The sequence below is a fragment of the Elgaria multicarinata genome, chromosome 6, assembly GCF_023053635.1.
Source record: "Elgaria multicarinata webbii isolate HBS135686 ecotype San Diego chromosome 6, rElgMul1.1.pri, whole genome shotgun sequence".
NCBI lineage: Eukaryota > Metazoa > Chordata > Lepidosauria > Squamata > Anguidae > Elgaria > Elgaria multicarinata.
This window is the reverse complement of record NC_086176.1, coordinates 50,741,745-50,763,355: the sequence shown is the minus strand read 5'-3', so window position 1 is coordinate 50,763,355 and position 21,611 is coordinate 50,741,745. Positions and strand designations below refer to the sequence as shown.

At 41.7% G+C, this 21,611-nt stretch overlaps 2 protein-coding genes across 4 annotated transcripts in view; one reads left to right on the top strand and one right to left on the bottom strand.

Annotated features, from left to right (window-relative positions):
* UBQLN1 (ubiquilin 1) overlaps positions 1–3,283 on the top strand; it is a 32,825-nt gene extending 29,542 nt beyond the window's left edge. Inside the window, exons 10-11 of the mRNA XM_063129379.1 lie at positions 729–942; positions 2,127–3,283. Coding sequence (XP_062985449.1) covers positions 729–942; positions 2,127–2,282 — 370 coding nt within the window. The 3' untranslated portion in view covers positions 2,283–3,283. The remainder of the gene's footprint in view (positions 1–728; positions 943–2,126) is intronic.
* Positions 3,284–5,347: 2,064 nt separating this feature from the next.
* On the bottom strand, positions 5,348–20,620 carry IDNK (IDNK gluconokinase). 3 transcript variants are annotated; one of them, XM_063128571.1, is made up of 6 exons: positions 20,540–20,590; positions 19,855–19,898; positions 11,526–11,556; positions 9,650–9,736; positions 8,105–8,148; positions 5,348–7,006 (listed from the first exon to the last, which is right to left on the bottom strand). In XM_063128571.1, exons 4-6 carry the CDS (start codon positions 9,677–9,679, stop codon positions 6,652–6,654), a joined length of 429 nt encoding a protein of 142 aa, XP_062984641.1. In that variant the 5' UTR covers positions 9,680–9,736; positions 11,526–11,556; positions 19,855–19,898; positions 20,540–20,590; the 3' UTR covers positions 5,348–6,651. The 3 variants fall into 3 exon arrangements, with proteins under 3 accessions (XP_062984641.1, XP_062984639.1, XP_062984640.1); XM_063128569.1 differs by lacking the exon at positions 19,855–19,898 and having other exon boundaries at positions 20,540–20,620; XM_063128570.1 differs by lacking the exons at positions 19,855–19,898; positions 20,540–20,590 and adding an exon at positions 19,800–19,852.
* Positions 20,621–21,611: the final 991 nt, after the last annotated feature.

Below are 21,611 nucleotides of genomic sequence, written 5' to 3'. Positions count from 1 at the left end.
TCTGCTCTGGTTGCCAATTGTTTTCCAAGCTCAGTTCAGGGTGTTGGTCTTAACCTTTAAAGCTTTAAGCAGTTTAGGGTCTGGCTATCTGAGGGACCGCTTCTCTTGTTGTGAACCTGTCTATTTATTAAGACCCACAGGAGAGGCCTTTTTGAGGACACCCCTGCTTGCAGAGGCCCATTTGTCGAGCATGACAGAAAGGGCTTTATCATTCCCAAATTGTGGAATGCTCTCCCTTTACAACCAAGTTGGTTCCCCATTCTTTTAGCTTTTTGGAGTTTATTTATTTATTACATTTTTGTGCCGCCCAATAGCCGAAGCTCTCTGGGCAGCTCACAAAAATTAAAACCATAATAAAACAACCAACAGTCTAAAAACACAAATACAAAACACAGTATAAAAAGCATAACCAGGATAAAGACACATCTCTTTAATTTGGCCTTTTAAATTGTTAGTAGTGGTTTTAATGAATCGGTGTACAATTCAAATAAAAAACAGGTGTTGTTTATGGAAAGACTGCATGTAAATGTTATGAATAATCTAGTAAAGGTACATTTTTAAGATAGTAACTTCATGAAGAATGGGGTATTTGGGTGCTTCCTGTTCGGTGTTCTTTGTGGTCTTTATGTTACAAATACATTTCCTAATTGATAATTCCATGTGGTAAACTGGAACATGATTCTTGGTGTTAACTGATGAAAACAACTTGAATGTTTCTTCTCTCGCAGATTTAATGCTGGTATAGCTGGATTAGGAAACTCCGGATTAGGAAGTGCTGGATTAGGGAGCACTGGATTAGGGAGCACTGGCATTCCTACTGGAACGACAGTGCCCACTTCCATCCCAAGTGAAAATACAAGTCCAACATCAGGAACTGGTGAAACTGGACACCAGCAGTTTGTCCAACAAATGTTGCAGGCACTTGCTGGAGCAAATGCTCAGGTAAAGCAGTGGGTGGCTACACTCTGACTTCTTCATTACTATTGTAGTTGCAATATATCACTGAAATAAGAAGCCAGAATAAATAATACAAAATATGTGTCCAATACTTCATCTGTGAATGGGCCTGAAAGCTGGAAATTGGGATAGTGAAACAATAGTTTTGTTTTCCCTTTGCTCAACATTCTGCTTAAGCTTACCACTGAGGGCCAGCTTGCAAGCATACTGGGCAGTTAACTACTTTCCTTAAGGATGGGTTCCCATTTACTGTGGGTGAGATGCCCGGGTTTTCCTTCTTGCAGTTGAAGTCAAGTACCTATCGTCCCTAAAGTTAAAAGATGGAGGCATAATTGAAATCTGGCAGCTAAAACCTCAACTCCAGCAAAAAATGCAAATCCCTGAAAGCTTTGTCAGAAATCTAATCAATGTTTCTGTGTTCTAAAAAAATGGAAGAAATTTTTGAATCCCAGTATTTTTATAACCAGTCTGTCTTGTCTGTCCTTCTGAAACTGTTCCAGCACTTTTTCCAGAAAGTTTTTGACAAAGCCCCTCACCAAAGACACCTGAGCAAATTTAGCAGTCAGTGAATAAGAGGAGAGGTCCTCTTACGGATCAGTAACTAGTTAATGAACAGCAAGCAGAGAGTAGTAATAGTTGGTATATTCTCCCAATGGAGGGATGTAAACAATGGGGTCCCACAGGGATCTTGTATTATGAGTATTGTTTTTCAGTTTGTTCATTGATAATCTGGAATTCGGATTGAGCAGTGAGTTAGCCATGTTTAATGACAACACCAAATTATTTAGGGTATTTAAACAAAAAGGGAGTGTGAAGAGCTCCAAACGAATGGACATCAGAATAGCAAATGCAGTTCAATCTAAGCATATGTAAAGTGGTGCACATTAGGCAAAAAATCCCAACTTCATGTGCACACTGATAGGATCTAAGCTAGCTCATCTCCTGCTTATCTGTTTCCCATGGGCAGCTGACTGGCCACTGAACAAAATACTGGACTAGGTGGACCTTCATCTGATTTATCACAGCTTTTCTTAAGTGTTCATTACAGTGTGTTTTGAAAAATGGTAAAAAATGTTATTTGCCAAAAGGATTGAAAAGTCTAGGTTTTGCTCACTTTACTGTTGTATGTGTGATGCAGGATAATGTGAAATATATTTTTCTCTGTTTAGCAACTACAAAATCCAGAAGTCAGATTTCAACAACAACTGGAGCAGCTCAGTGCAATGGGCTTTTTGAACCGTGAAGCAAACCTACAAGCTCTAATAGCAACAGGAGGTGATATTAATGCGGCCATTGAAAGGCTACTGGGTTCCCAACCATCATAGCAACATTTCTGAAACTTGAAAAATGTAATTTATTTTTGATAACAGCTCTTAAATCTTTAAAATACCAGCTTTATTTCATTCTGACTCTTGGGAATTGTCTTGTTCTAACTAAACCCAGTCTGATGCATTAAGGTGGAGTGCAGTAGTTTTCTTCAAACAGTGGGAATCAATGCTTTTCACTTGGTTGTTGCATGCATCAAACACTTCTTCATTCTGCATTTATTGTGATTTTTTTAAAGAGGAAATCTGCTTCCACAGTTGGGTGACCAGGTTTTATCTGAACTTCAGCTGTCCAATTTAGTTGCTTCTTAAACATTAGCCTTTGATAGTAATTTATGTAGAATACAAATTAAAGAGGAAACTAATTGAAGCTATGATTTGTGGGTACATATTGCTTATTGTGACTTGGCATGTCTCTCTTGCTAGCAAAATGCTGTAAGATTTATACCACTTGATTTAGCTACTATTCTTGCTCTTTAATCTCTACAAAGTATATATACACATGGAAACATTTTTTTCCAAGCAACTTTTTCATTGCAGTAGTATAAAACATCTCAAAGCCAGAATAAATGAAGTACGCAAGACACCTCCAGTGTAGTAGAATCTTACAGCATCTTTAGCAAGCATCTCTTCGCAGAAGTGCTTTGGCAAATTCTTTTAAAATCTAGGATTGCTGATCTGATCTTGACAACTGTACAGAAACCTGCGTTGTAACATTGTCTCAATATTCACAAGGATTGATTGTAAATTACCTTCATCTTTGTGTGGATTTGAAGGAGCACAGCCATTTGCTCTGAAACTGCTTTTGCCTAAAGCTCTTTGGCTTTATCCCCTTGAAATTCTAACTTGCATTATGATTTGTAATTGGACGCATAATTTCACTGACCCTGTCATGTGATATTCTAATTACTTTTAACCACCATGTAAAAATACTGTATATCTTTTGGGTTTTTATTGGTAGTTATTTCTCTTGTGCACAGGTAATAAATGAATTAAACTTCTTTGTGAGCACCTAGTTTCAAAGTCATTTTATCCTAATAGTAAAACTTCCAGATCACCATACTTAAGAGAACATTCCCCTAACAGGAATTTGCATTTAGGATTCTATTTCTATAAACCAAACAGTACTGTAAGGTCCTTGTCACAGAGCAGGCCTCCCTCACAGGTTTGAACCAATCCCATTCTCTCAAAACCAATTTATGTTGTCTACTGCTTTGGAGTACAGTGTAGAAATTTCCTGCTTTTTAAGGAAGTATTTTGGGTTGGATCCAAGGGTGACATTCCACCAACGTATCTGCTTCCAGCAGTGGAACAAGGAGGGCTGATCCCCCTCCCACTACACTCACAAAAGCTTCTCTGGGGAAACTTCCAGAGCAGATTTTGGGGCTGCAGGGAGGATGAGAGAGGGAGAAGGTCCCATTGTGCTAGTGAATTTCCTCTAGTATGGTGTTAGATTTAACTAAGGTTATCTTCTTGGAAGCCCTAAAACATGTTGTTGGCTCAATCCCCACCTCATTTGAGTTGAGGATAGAGGGTCAGGTGGCTTACTCTGCCAGTCAGAGTCCTAAACTTAGGAACACAGGAAGCTGCCTTATACTAGGTCCATTTATAAGGCCAGTTCACACGATTGCCATGGTGAATTGCAGTGTGTGTGTGTGTGTGTGTGTGTGTGTGTGTGGCCATTTTGAATATTCAACTCCTGGTGGGTGGTAGCCATGATTTGCTGTGTTGTCTGAAACAGGGCAGGAGGGGGGGTGTTGTTAAAGCAGAAAACAACCCTCAAATAGCCTTACAATAGACCATGAGTTACTTGAGGGTAATCTCCCCCTCTAATAACCTTTGCTGGCCCAGGTCAGATAAGGCAAACCATGGCAATCCCCAGCCTGGAGTTGAATATTCAAAATAGCCACCGGCACACACCACAACTCTCCATGCCTTAAATAAGCCACAGTAGGCTGCAGTGATTGTGCAGAGCCAGTCTATTTGTCCATCTACCCCAGAAGTGGGCAACCTTTGGTCCTCCAAAAGTTATAGGCTACAATGCTCATCGGCTTTAACATAGCCAGTGGTGAGGCATCATAGGAGTTGTAGTCTAAAACAACTGGAGGGCCACATACAATTCAAACTTTTGTGGCACCATAAAACACTCATAATTTCCTATTCAAAAAGGGAAATGGGGGAGGGTTGCTGTTTATTTACATTTGCACAGGTTTCTGGGACTAGGACAAAAGCATGGGGTGAATAAAACATGGAGGAGGCACTGAAACCAATTTATCCACTTAGTTTATGGATTTCTTTATTCACCTGTCCTATCTAGTCCAAACTTTCATGATTCAGCTATTAGGCCTAAAATTGTCTTATAAAAAGCTTCTTACCAGGAGCCTACACAAAAGAGACATGCATACATTGGGCTACATCCAAATCAGACACTAGCAGTAATGTAAATTATGTTGGGCTAGCTAACATAAGAGACCTCTGGCACAATGCCAATAGTGTTCGGTGTCATACGAGTTAATACTGTTGGTGTTGCACTAGAAGTCCCTTACGCAAGCCAATGTTATTTATGTTAGCACTAGTACCTGATTGGATACCACCCGTTGTTATGAGGCAAGATGATCAGATCATCTGATCCAGCACTTCTTTTTAGAAGGTGTCTTCTAGAAACTCTGAACTGTTCAGATTCCCATGAGTTCAAAAACAGGTTGTGGATTTGAAGATTTACATTCAATTACTGACAAATGTGTGGAGCACTTTAAACTCACATCATGACCTTGCTTGCTATACTTGAGTCATAAGCCATGTTTAGAATAAATTACTGTTTTTTAGACTAATCCCTGTGTTGAGGTACATGTAATAGAAAATTTGTTACATTATAGGCTTTCCTAGTAATCGCACCACAAGAGGGCACTCTTTATTTGAACTTCAGTGAGCCTCTACAGTAGACTGAGCATGTCTTAGGTATCGTTTCTTGGAAGCGTTTCAACATCTCCATAAAAATGTCCTAGCTCTGTTCTCATGAGGCAGAGTGAAGTAAAGCAAACATTATACCATCTTTAAATCCCCCGTCCTCTCTTCTAATGTTATTGCAGTGAAATTATCTGTATGAAGTGTTAAGAGTTTCCATTGATAAAGTATTGAGATAACATATATGACTGGGTTAGTAACTGGTTGTGCATGCACTTACAAAGTTACTATATGCAGTTGTCTGCAACATTTGTTCCATAACTTGATGCATCAAGAAGTTTTTCCATACAAAACCTATAGAAGAGGGTCTGCAGTTAAATTTTATAACTCAGACTATTGGTTCACTAAAGAAAAAAAATGCCAAAAGTTCTCTTCCGTAGTACAAGTGATATGGATTAAAGTTTTCTAATTCAGGATGAATGAATCTGTGTATATAATGAAACTGCTATACTGTGACTTGGCTCAGTCAGTACAATGCATCTTAACTACATTCACACAGCCTGCTTAAGTATCAGTGTTTTTTAAATGCATAACTGGTATTTCCAGTCTCCTCCTGATCTCATGCTACGTTAATTAAATCACAATCTCCCGAATGGAGTCGATGGGCTGGTTCATGTGACAATCTTTTCATATTATGCAAGGGTTGTTTAACCCTCATAAGCCATCCTAACCAGGTTCACTCGACATGATAAGCCACAGCAACTAACCACCGCAGCTTGAATATTCAAAAGGGTGGCTGGTAGGTGTCACAATCCACTGTGGCTTAAATAAACCACGGTAGGCTGTGATTGTCATGCAAACCCAATCATTATCTTACGTCAGGCAAAAGCTTAACAATTGGAGGTGGTAAACATAAGTTTGCTGTCACTTAAACTGAGTGCAAATGTTTTGAATTGTGCCACTCCTTTGCAAGTGTTACACTGCGCTGTTGTTGAAGGGCCTGCTGCTTCCCTGTCATATCTCCAGTTCTGCCCTAATCCCTGACCTCTAGAGCAGGCAGCATCCTACAGCGTAAGGGTTACAGGTAGTTTCTTACATGGTGTTATTCTGGCATTTTTTCTGACAGCCTGTTGTTGTGCTCTGCCAGTGCGAAGGAAACTGGAACAATCCTGTTCCCATCCAACAATTATAACTCCAGTATGGGGCTGCTCTGTAAACTGCTTGCTAACTTACACATCCATCTTCAGCTGCAGTTTTCAGAGTTGATAGAACTTTAGGCAATATTTAGTGCTTAAAAACCCTTGCTTAAATTGAGCTTGTGTAAAGTACAAGCTAAACAATCTTACTTTGTACTACTCATACAAGTACGGTAAAGATAATATATACAACTATATGGCTTAATCAGAAGATGCAACAAATCTTGTTTCAGATGATCATATAATTCAGGAACCAATCTGAAGTAATATCAGTATAAGCTTCTAACATATTCTTCAATTCCAGATACTATTTCAGATAAAGGCATTTCCAAATTGATAGTAATAAAGTTTTCTGGTGCTGATGGAGGTTCAAGGGTATCAAACTGAGACTGTAGTAGAGCTGGTGGCATAAAATGTCCCCTCCTTTTTCCTAAACGACTAGCAATTAGGTCCATTGATCCAGCTAAGTGGACAAAAAGGATCTTTTGTGGGGCCGGCTCCTTCTGTTCTTCTAGCTGACCGCTCACACTGTGACAACCAGTCTCTCCGTTCTCCAAAATGCATCTATACATTTTTTTCAGAGCTGAGCAGGCTAAAATTGCATTTTGTCCAGATGCATGGTCCCTGCAAAAAATAATTTGTCAATATCCATAGACCTTACCACAATACCATGTGCATATTAATTTAAATTACTTAGAACTGGGTTTATAGGTTTAGGAAACTCAAGGTACAGCCTTCTTGGTTTGTAGCACCTTCAAACACAATGACTGAGTTCAGACAACATGATAACCAGCAGTGGTTTAAATAGTCGATGTTTGGTTATTTAACCCACTGTGGGTTATCATGTTGTGTGGTGGGTGTTTTTTACCCAACGGTTATTTGTCCGAAATGACCAACGCCATGCAGAGTTGGCTATTTAAACCACCGTTGGTTATTGTGTTGTGTGGAGAGCACTTTTGGTTATTTTCTCAGCCACAGAGTTTCAAGGCAAGAGCGGTCAAAGTGGTGGCTGCCACTCTAGTCCAGCTGGCAGGATAGATTTTCAGCAGCAATGGCTGGTGGGATACTAGCGGGAAGATTGAGGAGAGAGAGAGGGCGGGGGATGAGTGAGTCAACTCAGTGTGGACTAATAGTCAACGCTGATCCGAATCCACACCATGATTTATTATGTTTAAGGTAGATTCCTGCAAGGAGCAGGGGGTTGGACTTGATGGCCCTGTAGGCCCCTTCCAACTCTACTATTCTATGATTCTATTAACAGACTATGGGTTAACTAACCATGGGCTGTTGGAGATGAGCAGGAGAGAACAGGTGTGCTTCCTTGCAGCACGTCCACATCTTCCGCTTTTATTCCACAAACCATAGGTTAACCACTGGATTGTTTAGCCCCTAAACAACCCAGCAGTCCATGTTTGGACATCATGCCCCACAACCTATGAAAGAGCTAACTCTGAATTATGGGGTTAAAGTGGAAGTGGTGTGTGAGAAGCAGCTGCTCACTCTCTCCCACTTGTGCATGACAACCCATGGGTTGTTGAACTGATGGGCTGTTCTTACAAGAGAACCAGGTAACTGCCTATACCCTCTTCATTTTTTTAAACAAAAGATTTGAAGGACAATAAACTTCATACTCGACAGATTTTCTTGGTACTTGTGTGTGCTGTCGTAGAATCCATAAAATACTGGTTTCAAGTTAATGATGTGAGCCATTCATTCTCTTACCTCATTAATATATCATGCAGATGGCAAAGCCATGGGATCCTGTCCTATAAAAGAAAACAGACTGACTTAGGAAAACTGCCGTTTCATCTGGAATAATGCATAACGTTTGCAAACGCTTGTCAAACCTCCTGAAGTTTTCTGCCACAAGTACATCACAGCATCTTTATGCTGATAGCCATCACAACTCATCTTCATCCTAGCCATATTTGCTTTGATACCTCTTAGGGAAAACCTTCTGCCTGTTAGTTCACTTGGCTCAAATGACTACAGCAAATACAATCGAAACGATCGAACAGCTTCTCAATGTAATCCAATTTAAGCTTTACATTGCCTGCAGATTTGTTTGTAATTGCTTATCATTAAAGCCTCACCTTTCCATCTAGTTTGTGCTAGACAAGTTTTATAAATGATGGCTTGGGAAACTGCCAGATTGGGAAGGAGGGTGGGAGACTGTTCATTCACTGCAAATCACCCTCCTGTCTTCCTCTCAATCAGACTTTCACAGTTTCCTATCACCAGTTTAAGCAGGAAATCATCCTATGCGGCCTACACTGAAACAAGCCTCCTGTTGCAGTGTTGACAAAGTTTGTATCTACTGGCAAAAACCAAATAACAGACCCCTGTGAAAGAAGCTCATAAACCCTGACCTTTGTGGTGGGGGGGAATGATTTGTTTGTTTATTGCCCAAACGTCCTTAGTAAAACATCAGCTCAATCATGTAAAAAGTGTATAGTACAGAGCACATTTTGTATGCTGGATGTAGTAAAATTGTTTTATTCATGATGAAGCCATTTCCATATGTGACAGATGGTTGTAAGGTCCTGTGTGATATAAGCATGACTTTGCAAGTGTGCATGTGGAGCCTGGTTTTGGACAGCCATATGCAAATACAGAGATTGATATGACTATGTTTAGTTTTCTTTTAAAGGGGTTTCCTAAACTCAGGCCAATGGAGATGTTGTGAAGCAGTTCCTGACAGCTGAAGCATGTGGACCAAAAACTGCATTGGCATGACTGACACAAAATTGAAGAGAAGGAAGAACAACAAAACTGGTTTTTTTCTAAAAGTGAAATTTGCCTATGTCTAACTGTATGTAACTCTACAAGCTTCAAAAGGAATTAAACCCCCAAAAGAAGTAGAATCTGGTGGAGTCCAATGTCAATGGGGCGGTGAATCCACTCCAGGTTACAGTCAGAACTCTAAAGAAGCAAACCACCATGTATGCCTAATTTTCAGAACGGAAGGAGTTTAAAGTGCTTAACTTTGCTTGAAAAAAAGGGATGGCTCACCTATTTAAATGCAGCTAGTGATATAGTTAATACAGTGAATTAATTTAATAGCCACAAAATATAGAGTCCATTCATGCTACAACAATCCATCAAAACACGATTACTTGTAGGACATGGTGGGAGAAAGCTATGTAGGGGTATTGGAAGCACATGCCGACTTCCCATGTCTTTTGGACCACGCGGCAACTACGCTGTAATCAGTAATTTTGTTTAGTATTTCAAAGAGTTCTCCGGCCTCTGGAGTATGAACAATACCTGGTCATTCAGGGGTATTCCTTCTGCCATTTTCTTTTTGTTCTCATCTGGATGATAGTCATCACCATCATAGAATTTCCATCCGAGCTAACGAAGAAACAAAATGAACTGTTTTAGCTTAAAATAAAAAATAGTTTAGCAGCAGCAACTCTTAGCAATTACGAATGATTACAGGATCTTTACATCACAAAATGAGTCATGATTGATATATTTTCTATGCATTTCAGTGCTACAATTAGGTGATGGTGGTAGTGGTGAGGAAATAGCATCCAATGGATGGTGTCTACACTTCCCCCCCATCAAAACTATTTTATTATAGCATTATTTACCCTTTCTTGACTCAGGGTTGAGACAAACTACATCACCTGTAGGTTGAGGGAAAAATCACATATAATGGAAAGTTGGTTTTGGCTGATGCTCTAACATAATAGTGATTATGTTAATGGTTGCAAGGTCAAATGTACTTCTGAAAGCAGGAACACTGATGAACGGTCTGGCATTGACATCCCAACAAGCCCCATGCAAATGTTGGTAGAACAGTCACATCACTGATTTTAGTGTTCAACCTCTGGATCCCATGATTCCACTGGGATTTGCTATGTAGCTTTTATGCTACATGCCCTTAACACTGGCTACCTATAAGCTAGCAAGCCAACTACAAAGTCTTGCTGTTGGCACATAAAGCCATGAAGAACTTGGGGCAAAATTACCTGGCATATCACCTTCCCTAATACAGATCTGTGCTGTCATTGACATTGGAGGACACCCTGCTGGTTGTACCAAGACCTGCAGATTGCCATCTCACAGCTAACCGGAAGCAGGCCTTCCCTGGGCTGGCCTTATGGAATGGCCTCTCCCATGGTATTTGAGAGGCACCAACTGTGGCATGCTTTAAGCACCAATGAAAGACCCAACGCTTTATCCAGGCCTTCCTTGAATGAGTGTATGCCCAGTTTGTTTGTAATTATGTTGTTGTATTGGTTTTAAAGTTTTTACTAACTTTTTATATATTTATTTATTTTGCAATTATGCATTTTAATGAGTATCATAATGTATAAATGTGTTTACATTTTCTTCTAAGCCACTTTGTCATGGCCCCACTGGAGGAGTCCACCTCAGAGTTGGAGGTAGAACTGCCAGAGATTCAGAGTACCCCAGATCAGGTACTGCCACCAGACCAGCAGGAGCCTGGGCCCTTGAAAGGTGATGGTTACAGATGCGGATTTTGCTTCTAAGGCAGATGCTGAACAATCCCCTGTCCCTTAGGAGTGTTGTTGCCTCAAATGACAGGCCAGTAGGACCCCTTAGAGAAGGAATGCTTCTTGCAGAGAAGGCCTCCTCAGGAGAAAGCAACTCCTTAGGAATAGGGCTCTGAACAGTTCTGATTACTGTAGCTGAGTTCTGAGTGGGGCTCAGCAGGCTTTGGAGTTAAAGGCCTTCACTGTAACCCTAGCTGGTGTTGGAACAACATTGTTCACCAGCTCCTATGCCTTGCACCTTGCCTTGTGGTTGGCCTTCCATGCTAGTGACGCTTGGACTCCCATTTGACTCTGCTTCTGGACTGTGTGTGGTAATTCACTGCTTAACTGTGCTTTGCCATTTGCTTGCATCTGGACCATTTCTGCCTTTGTCTGATCCCATACTAGACTAGAAATTTTGTGCATGACCATTTCCTGCTTTGTTGCTTTGCCCTTTGGATTGTCCCATAATTTGCTCCGACTCAGAATATGTTGCAACCAATGCAAGACACCCTTAGAGCCTAGTCAGATGACATGCTAGCCCACTGTGCACTATTCAAAAATAAATAACAATAACAAGCTGCAAGAAATCACAAAAGAGTCAATGAATACAAATACAATGAATGTGTCAGTTGTACCTTATCTGCCAGCTGTGAGCCCACAGTGGATCTGCAAAACAAAACAAATCTACTTTTGGAAAAGAAATTGAGAAGTAAAGCATTCTGGGGAGAGAAGCAAGTTCTGGAATAAAGTAATTATACTGAATAAATCAAACAAACAAACAAACAGTCCTGTTACCATGTTTATGCCTCACTGTGCTCTTATGCAGAGACAATCGGCTGGTAAATATTTATTTTATTTATTTATTTATTACATTTCTATACCGCCCAATAGCCGCTCTCTGGGCGGTTCACAAGGAACCTTAACATGGTAACATTAACAGGCGTATAGTTATCCACATGCAGGCCATGATCTGAACAAATAGCAGAACTTGCTGTTAAAGCTCTGAAAACATCTCAAATTCTGAAATTAAGAGCTGAATAGGAGCTTTCTGATAACAGGGCAGCTATTTGTAACAGATATTATAAAGACAGGTAAAGACCCCAGTGCTCTCTTAACTGAAGGAAACAAAATCCTGTAGCACTGCTCCTAGACATTTTTCCACTCAGGGAATTGGTAGCATTTATCAATATTATTTTCCCGTTTATAGTTAATGGGAGGGTATTTAAAATGCAAAGCATTTTAATAGATGTTTTTTGTGATGTGGCCCCAGAGGTATTTGAACGGAGATTTGAAATATTGTTAATACATCCTTTATTTATTTCACTTATATCCTACCATCCATCGTGGAACTCATGGGAATGATCATGGGGGTTCTTTTTTTTATTGTTTCATAAAGATACATAGCCTAAAAGCATTACATATAGACATAGAAAAAGAGAAAAGAAAGAAAGAAAAAGAAAACACACATCAAGGTTAAGGTATGTTTTCGTCTCTCTACACATCAAAAATGTGAATTATATTCCCTCCTTGTTTAATACATTTAACATACCATATTTCTTCGATTCTAAGATGCACTTTTTCCCCATATAAACATCTCTAAAAACGGGGTGTGTCTTAGAATTGTGGGTGCAATTATTATTCTTAGAATCAAAGCTTTTTTTTCTGTTGGTGGTGCTGAAATTAGTGAGCATCTTACAATCGATGAAATACGGTAATAATCAAATTCTTTTCTTTCTCCTAAGTTAACTAAATCTCATACATTGAATCCATAGAGAAATACATCATTTTTCTCTGTCTCTTGCAAAAATTCTATCAGTGGTTTCCATTCCGATATAAATGTGGCTGTTGATTTATCTCTCATTATCGCTATTAGTTTTGCCATTTCTGCCAGCTCTAATATCTCCAAATGTATTCTTACATTGTTGGCATTGTTTCATTTTTCCACTTCTGTGCATATAATAATCTCGCTGCTGTTGTCATATACAAAAACAAAGTTTCCCCCCTTCTCTTTCAGTTGATTGTCCATTAGCCCCAATAGAAAGGCTTCTGGTTTCATTTGAATATTAGTCTTTAATATTTACTGAATTAAAAAGTGTATTTGCATCCAGAATACCTTAGCTTTTTTGCAGGTCCACCAAAGGTGATAGAAGGTTCCTTCTTCCTCACATTTCCAACATTTGCTTAAAGCTGCCTTATACGTTTTAGCCAAACAGTCTCCCATCCAGACACTGAGCAGACTCTCACCTGCTTAACTTCAGCGAGGTAGTGGCCTCATATGTATGTCTACACATGACAATTCCTCCTTTTCCTACCTAGCACATTTTCCTTTGTCCAGAAAACTTATAAATTAAACTTTGTCTAGGTGGAAAATCCAAAGTGGGAGATGACAGTTGGTCAATTAGAAATAAATCTGATATAGTTTATATGATGACTATATCATATAAACTATATACTGAACGTGGCTGTTTCATAGAACATTCAACTCAGTTAGCACCATTAATGTCTGTGGGCTTAAACAAATGCAAAGAAATCGTCATGCCCATAGTTTGGTTGAAACAGCAATGAGTATAACATGAAAATGTATAATGCTGGTCAAATTTGAAGAAGTTTGTTGTCTGGCCTCCCGGGAATGCACTGTCCATCTCTCTCATTTCTTGAGAGAGAAGGAGGGAGGAGCCCTAGACACGTAATATTAGTGGGTCGGAGCTAGAACCCCAGAAACCACAACAGTAGTGAAAAGCATGAGCAGGGGAAGTCTGAGCTGGCAAAGACTAAGATTGTAAGGCCATGAATGGGAGACTGGGTGGCAGAAAATGCAGCAGAAATATAGTTCATCGTAAAGCTGGAGTTTTGGAGCTAGGCATGGTATGTTCAGGTCACAGGCTTGGGAATCTTGCTGTCCCTTTTAGCAATGCTTGAAAAGTTAAAGGCTTCCCCTATGCCGCCCCCAAATATTTAAAGCAACTCTTATTGTCACTATTATTTTAAAGCAGTGATGGACAACTTGTGGCCCTCCAGATGTTTTGCCTACAACTCCCACCATACATCAGCACTGGCTATGGTGGCTAGGACTGATGGAACTTGTAAACCAAAATATTTGGAAGGCCAAAAGTCACCCACCCCTATTTTCAAGTCACAATGGGCCCATTCAGATGACACGCTAAGCCATGGTTAGGCTGCTAACCCTTTTGCAGCGAATGGTTAGTGAGCATGTTTAAACCATGGTTATGTAGCCACCATGGTTAGGAATGGTTGACACAACATGCTAAGCCATAATGCTTAGCTCAAAATGTTTAATCACTGTGGCTTAGAGTGTCATCTGAACAGGGTCAATATTAGTGAGCTAGTGTAGCATCATGGATGTGCTGTGAACGACAAAATCTATAATTCAGATCTTGACCTAAGGCCACAAATTCCCCAGGTGGCCTTAATTAAACATGCCATATATTTGCAGCCCAAGCCTCTATCTGCAATATGAAAAGAATAATACTGACCTATCTAACAGGGTACTTGTAAGGATTATAGGCATAATTTTTGTGAAGCACTTTTAAGACTCAAAACACTATATAAAAACTGTCACATTTTGAAAAATTGCTATAAATTACAGTGCCTCCAGTAAACTTCAAAGTTCCATCCCAAGCTCTTCAGCAGACTTGACTTTCTGGTTTGCATCACTTTGGATGAGGCTCCCAGCAACATTTAATCATAATAAATTGATTTAAACTTTCCTATTGCTGCAGCATGAAAAAAATAATTCACATTGTCATGGACTCAATACTGAGCTGGGTGAGTGCACACACTTTACAAATTCAAGGTCAGCCCTTAGGGGGAAGCACTGTAGCACTTGAGAAACTTGGGTGGCAACCCTACACACACTTACCTGGGAATAAACCCCACTGAAATGAGTGGGACTTCTTTCCAGGAAAATATGCAAGCTAGCAAGTTTTCAGGCTGGTGCACAGTTCAGAGCCAAAATCAAGCAGTAGCTAAAGTGCTGAACAAGGATGGGAAACCCAGGTTCACATCATTCCCTCCCTCCCAACCTACCTCATAGGATTGCTCTTCGTGGTCTCGACATCTACACCTATGGGATCTATACCTAACTTCAGGCATTGCTAGTGCTTTAGCTAGGGACTGGTGCCCTCTCCTTCCAGAAAAGGGAGGTATCCATGTATTAAAAGCAGGAGTGACCACCTACCTGCCCAGTTCTCTTCTTACTGTCAAGCCACAACAGCATCCAGTAAGGGCACTTCTGCAGCAAATTGGCCTGGGGCAGGTCACTCTTAGACTAACTCACCTCACAGGCTTGTTGTGAGGATAAAAGCAGGGAGGAGACCATATATGGTGATGGGATACAAATGCAATAAAGCAAAAATGGTTATGAATACTCTATTCTCAGATTGGAAGTCTTTGCTGAGCACTGATGATCAACAATATGTGTATCTACATAAGTGAGGCTGCAATAATAATAATAAAAATTACAATAACATTATTCTACACTTCCCTGGGAGCAAGTCCCACTGAATTCCCTGGGACTTACTTTTGAGTAGATATGCACAGGAAGGATTGTGCTGTTAGTCACCAGTGGTTTAATGTATGATGAACAATTTGTCCTAGAAGATGTTGCCTCTGACCCCCCTTTACAGTGAACTGTGTAGGCAATCAAGAGTTAGATTTTGGTCCCCAATTCTGAATAGTCATGTAAATTGAACAATACAGGCAAAGTGATGGTGCTTCTATCGATGAATGTATAACATATATCTAGTCTCACATTTTGCTGTTGCAGTGGAGAAAACAAGATTTAACTTTCTTTAAGACACCACAGTGTCTTCTGATAGGAAAACTTAATACTGACAGACACCATTTGTTTGTTCAGAAAGAATTCCTTTGTATGTTGAACGTGGTATAAACATATACTGTAGTCCTAGCCTTGAGTAGTAAAATCCTATAGTTCCTTGTTTATATATCTGTGAATGGCAATATTTTCTGATGATCAACGTTAACACTTAAAGTAGACTAAGGCCGTTGCTAGACGAGGAGTTAGCCCGGTGTGAGGCCCGGTCTCCCTCCTGTGCATCCAGATGACGCACAGGGGATCCCGGGGTCAGGCCGGGCTAAGTCCTCGCTTGAACCGGGATAAGTGGATCCGCTTATGGCCCAGCTTTTCTGCAGCCCTGGCCTGAGGCCAGGGCTGCGGAAGGTCTAGCAGGTTCCGTGGCTTTTCCCGGCTGCTCGCTACTCGTGAGTAGCTGGGAGAAGCCACGGACTGGGCACAGCATTCCATAGGAGCACTGTGCCCATCGGGCGGGGGGGGGAATCATGGGGGGGGAGATGGGGGCCGGGGGAAAGAACGGACCCAGCAGGAGAGATGGGGGGGGAGAATAACGGGGACAGACGGGGGACGGGCATGGCGAGCGGGAACGGGAGACGGGCATGGCGAGCAGGGATAGGGCATGGCGGATGGGGGGAAGAACGTGGACAGGGCATGGCGGATGGGGGAAGAATGGGGAAAGGGCATGGCGGATGGGGGAAGAACGGGGAAAGGGCATGGCGGATGGGGGAAGAACGGGGACAGGGCATGGCGGATAAGGGGAAGAACGGGGACAGGGCATGGCGGATAAGGGGAAGAACGGGGACAGGGCATGGCGGACGGGGGAGGACAGGCGAGTGAGCGGGCGGGGGGGCATCAGACATTGTGGGGGGAATCAGGGGCAGGGGGAGCGGGGGAGCCTTTATTTTTTTAAAAAAACCCCACTTACCTTTTCATTGGTGTGCTCCTGCGCACATGGCCCTTTAAGAAGAAAAAACTCGAGCACGCGACGGGGCTTTCCCTTGCCCCATTGCGTGTTTACGTCTAGCTAGGGGTGACGGCGCACGCTAGCTGCAGCGCAGCCTCGCTCCGACTCCCGACTGGATTATCTGGTAGGTCTAGCAAGGCCCTAAGACTCGCTGCCTAGGGGAAAGTGTGCCTTTCCTCCAACCCATTCCACTATATGGCTCAATGCGGGGTGGATTCCTGCATTGAGCAGGGGGTTGGACTCGATGGCCTTGTAGGCCCCTTCCAACTCTGCTATTCTATGATTCTATGGTTCAACGGGACCAAGAAAGTACTTGGTAAGACTAAGACAATTAAGTCCAAAGTCTAACCCTTGTATCAAGAGTTGAACCCTTGTATTAACTTTCAGCAATAGAGGTGGGTAAAGCAAGTCTCTGTTCCTTACAAGCTTACCTTCCTTCCCATGGAGCCCTGCTCTTCCTATCATTCTTTGAGAACTACCTAGTCAACCCTGCTTTGAAGAGACCTCAAAGCAAACATTTATTCTTATTCATAGTGCAATCCTATATATGTCAACTCAGAAGTAAGCCCCATTGAATTCAATGGGACTTACTCCCAGATAAATGAGTCCAGGATTGCAACCTTAGTGAATAATGCTATATAACACTGATTGACAAATAGTTGCTCCTACACAATAAAAACTCTTAATGTGCAATTTGAACAGTACAATTATGGAAAGAAGGCCTTTGAAAAAGGTGAATTGTCTCTTCCAAAGTAATATTTGGTAATAGGGTATCAGATTAGTTTTGACATGCATGTGTGGGTGTTGAACACACCCACAAAGGTTTCTTCATGCAGTATGGAATTAAGTTTTCACAGCAGAAGATCCCTCACAATTCGGGGGGGGGACCACTTGAGCTGTACATGCAAGTGTATGCATTCATTGGTAGTATCTGCTCCCCAGTGTAGCAAAGAAGAAGACTCCTCTGCAATCAAAACACTTGTCAGCCTCAATCTAAACATTCATTCTAAACATTTATTCTGTTGTTTTAGCGTATGGCATTGCCACAGGCTAAAACAAAGAATGTGTTTTGTCATGTTGTGCTAGCAAAACTGGAAGAACATCCAGCTTCAACACGTCTATTAACCTTATCAATTAATTAAATTCCAATATCTCAATGCAGGTTATATTTCTAAAACAATGAACAAAGGCTATATGATTTCATTTGACTAAATAATACTGTCCTTCATTTGTATTAGAACTTGTCTGCTACCTCCACCCCAGGGGGGAGAAAAAGCTTTTGAATTCCCCAAGCATGACTGAAATTTGAATCTATGGGCTCCCTTGGGCTAGTACTGGAGACCTAATTTCAGTTTCGTCTGTGGCACAGAGTAGCCATCAGCACTGCTGCACTGTAAGATGCCCTTGCCACAACATGGATGTGCCACATATGGGCAATTACATCTTTATGGCAAGTGTTCTGAGCAAAATAAATAAATGCTTGCAACCATTTTTACTGACAAAGTCTGAGTACTGAAGACATACACAAAGGTTGGGCTAGGGTGCAGTTTCGCAGTAATAATCCTATATGTATGAGAATCTGGGGCCCTCCTGCATAGCTATGAGACTTTTGGCACTGAGAATTCAGTGTTGCGCAAATTTTAGTGCCAATTATTTTGGGGGAAGCTGCACAGCAGCCTAGCAATCTCCAGAATCACCTATGCCTATATGAATCAGCCCCACCCTTTTGGTCATCTGCAGAAGTCCTGCCCTGTGTGTCCCACCCCCTTCATCTGAGGCAAGGTCAGAGAGCAAAAGGGACAGAGCCTTTTTTGAGATGGCACCAAGAAAGTGGAACACCCTGCTGAAAACAGTTTGCCAATCCCCGTTGCTGCTCACCTTTTGGTGAACAGTCAAGAGTATTATTTACCAAAAGGCTTTTTGGAATATGGCTTTAAATCATTTTAAATTTATTGTTTGGGGTAATTGTATTTCTCTGTCACCTTGATTGTGTATGTGTGTTTTTAAGGCAGGATAATAATTTTAAAAACAAAAGAAACATACAAATAAAGTAAAAACACAAGTGGAAGCATGTGCTGGATATTCCTCTTTTCTAGTGCAGATAGTACCTAGCTTTAGGCAAATGGTGCCTGGCTTGTTTAACCCACATTGATCATGCAAACCAGGTCAATGCAGAAGGGAGTTGAGGGTCAAAACAGACATGACTTAAAATATGTATCTAGCAGCTATGTCTTATTTTATTTTTTACTCTAGAATAGATGCAGGGGACTCAATCCAGATCTTAAAAGTGCTCTCACCCCGCCCCGCCCCACCCCCAGTACTAGGGTCCCATTCTGGATCAGAGCCTGAGCCTACGCTAGAGTAAAAATGAAAAAAAAATGTAGTTGCTGGACACGCATTTAAAGCAATGGGTTTTTTTTATCCCTGATTTTTTTTTCAAAAAAAAAAACAAAAAACCCTTTAAGACAGTTTTAAGCAAAACCCAGGAATTTGTATTATTTAACTGATTATTGACCTTGGATTTTTTTTTTTTTTTTTTGGTCTTCTGTATTGCTGTATTTGTGTGACCAAGTCGCTTCACAACTGCTTTTTGCATTGGGAAACAACATGTACATTTTCAGTAGTACTACTACAACAACAGTAGTAATAATAATATTTTTAAGGCTCTGGTACCAAGATTCCAAAGTAACAATCTGGCAACACGGCTGGGGTGGGCTTGGATGGAAAATCTTCCACATCCTCAGCAACTGAACAGGTATGAAGGCCCTCCTCACACTTCTTGAACCAAATAAGCATTGCAATTCTTTTTAGCTAGACCTGATCCCCCTTGAAACATCTATTCAAAGTTGGTTTTTAACCTCCAGTAGCTTGTTTCTTCTTTTCACATGTCTTGTTTAATGTTTCAAGGGCTCCATTTCTATTATCCCAGAGCAAAGAAGAAAGGAAAAGGAGGACCTTGGTCAGCTTGCAAGCTAGTCATAGACTTGTTTCTTTACTATTGCATTCTATATTTATTTGTTTTTATACTAGATTTTAATTATGATTGTTTTAATTAAGTTGTTGTTAGTCACCGTGAGTGCCATTCCTACATAAATTACATCATTTCCTTACACAAGTGTACTGTGGTCCATTTAGGAACAGGACGGGGGTTTGAACCCATACTCACACCGGCGTGCACTGTCAATTTCAGATCCCCAATGAAAACTAACCCTGCAATACAAGACACCTGTGTGATCTTCTTGACACAAGACAGTGCACAGACGAGTTCATAGGGTCATTTTGTTTCCAGTTTCCCCACCCAGTCTCATATATACCATTAAGCTCATGTTCAGAGTGGCCTTTTAGAGCCCCTCAACGGACCTGGGATGGGTGGGCTGCCCCTCTACTTTTTCTCTGCCACCCTTTCTTTTTTTTATAATGAAAAAAAAACAGTTTGCAGTTCTGTCTTTACAAGGTCTGCAAACGAGATGAACTGTGTGTCCCCCCCCCCCCCCGCGCTCGCCATTCTTGGGGCGCCCTCCCCCAGAACTTTCAGCCTGGCTCCAGGCCTGCCCCTTCACTTGCAAGGGGCGTAGCACCCCGCCTCTAGTAATTCCGCCTGCCAGCACGAAGCAGAAAGGGAGGGATCACCATTGGCGGACCCGGATGAAGACAAAGCGGCGGCCCCAGCCCCTGCAAAGGACTCTCCCCTCCTCTCTTTTGGGAGAATACGCGCCCTTCTTCAGAGCAGCTCAAGCATTGCAGCCCCTGCCTGCCTCGAGCAGAGCGGCTCTGCGTTTCGCCCGCCTGGAAGAGCTTCGTCAAAGCCCGTCCGCCCCCTTCCCACCAGCCCCAAGGGAGGAGGTACCTACTTCCCTGAGCCGCTCACTCCCATGACCACCAGCAGCAGCAGCGCCATGCCCAGGAGCTCGGCCAGCGACCGCGCGCTCTTCCTGGCGGAGAAGCAGGCGCCTCTCGGGCCTTCCTCCTTCCCGCCCGCCCTGTGCTTTGCCTTTACCCTCCCCTACTTTGCCAAGCCCAGCCTCTCTTCTTGCCCCGAGGAAACGGATCAAATACAGGGCTAAAGTTCACCGTGTTCTCTGTTCTTCGGGAAAAGGGGCTGCTTCGCTGGATCTTTCATAAGTGGGGAGCATTATGCAATCGGGTCTCTGGACCTGGGATTTGTTTCACTTTATTTGATATCCCGCTTTCCTGCCCCCCGCCTCGCATGCATACACACACACGCACACACACACACACATACACGATGTGTAGTAAAACTATGGTTGTGCCAGCTGGGCACAACTGAGGCTTTGTGGAGTGAACATGGCAGCCCAGGTGGCCACTGACTGTAGCTGCTTCATATCACTTTAAGAGGATGGCGCATTTCTGTGGAAACAGGATTATTATTATTTTTAAAGACACTGCTTTTACCAATAAGCCGTCTGCCTCCAAAAATTGTGCAACTTGCTTCTGCCTCCCAATATATTAATTTTCTCTTCCAATTTTCACCCCCCTCGCAGACACGCAAACACATCTACAAAAGTCAGAAAAAAAAAAAGTTCCAAGTGCAAGCTACAACACTGCTAGTCCAACCCTCTAATCTTACAACAAAGAGAGAGGATCACTGACTATAGTTTGGAGAGGCAGACAAAGTCAATTTAGGATGCAATCCTATTCATGCTTACCCAGAAATTATAGGATTACACCAAAATCCCAGCATTACAGGAATTGTAGGACTTGTTTTCTGACTAAACAAACATAAGATTGCACCCTTAGTAACTAATCTGCTGGAGCATATCCTTTACATTTTAGGAAACATGACCACAAAGCTTTTTTATCTACTCCACGTTTGACAAAGGGGAAGAAGTAAAAGAGAGAGAGGGGCGGGGGCAGGCATTAAAAATGAAAATTATAAAATAAAAATAGTATCTCGGCAAACAC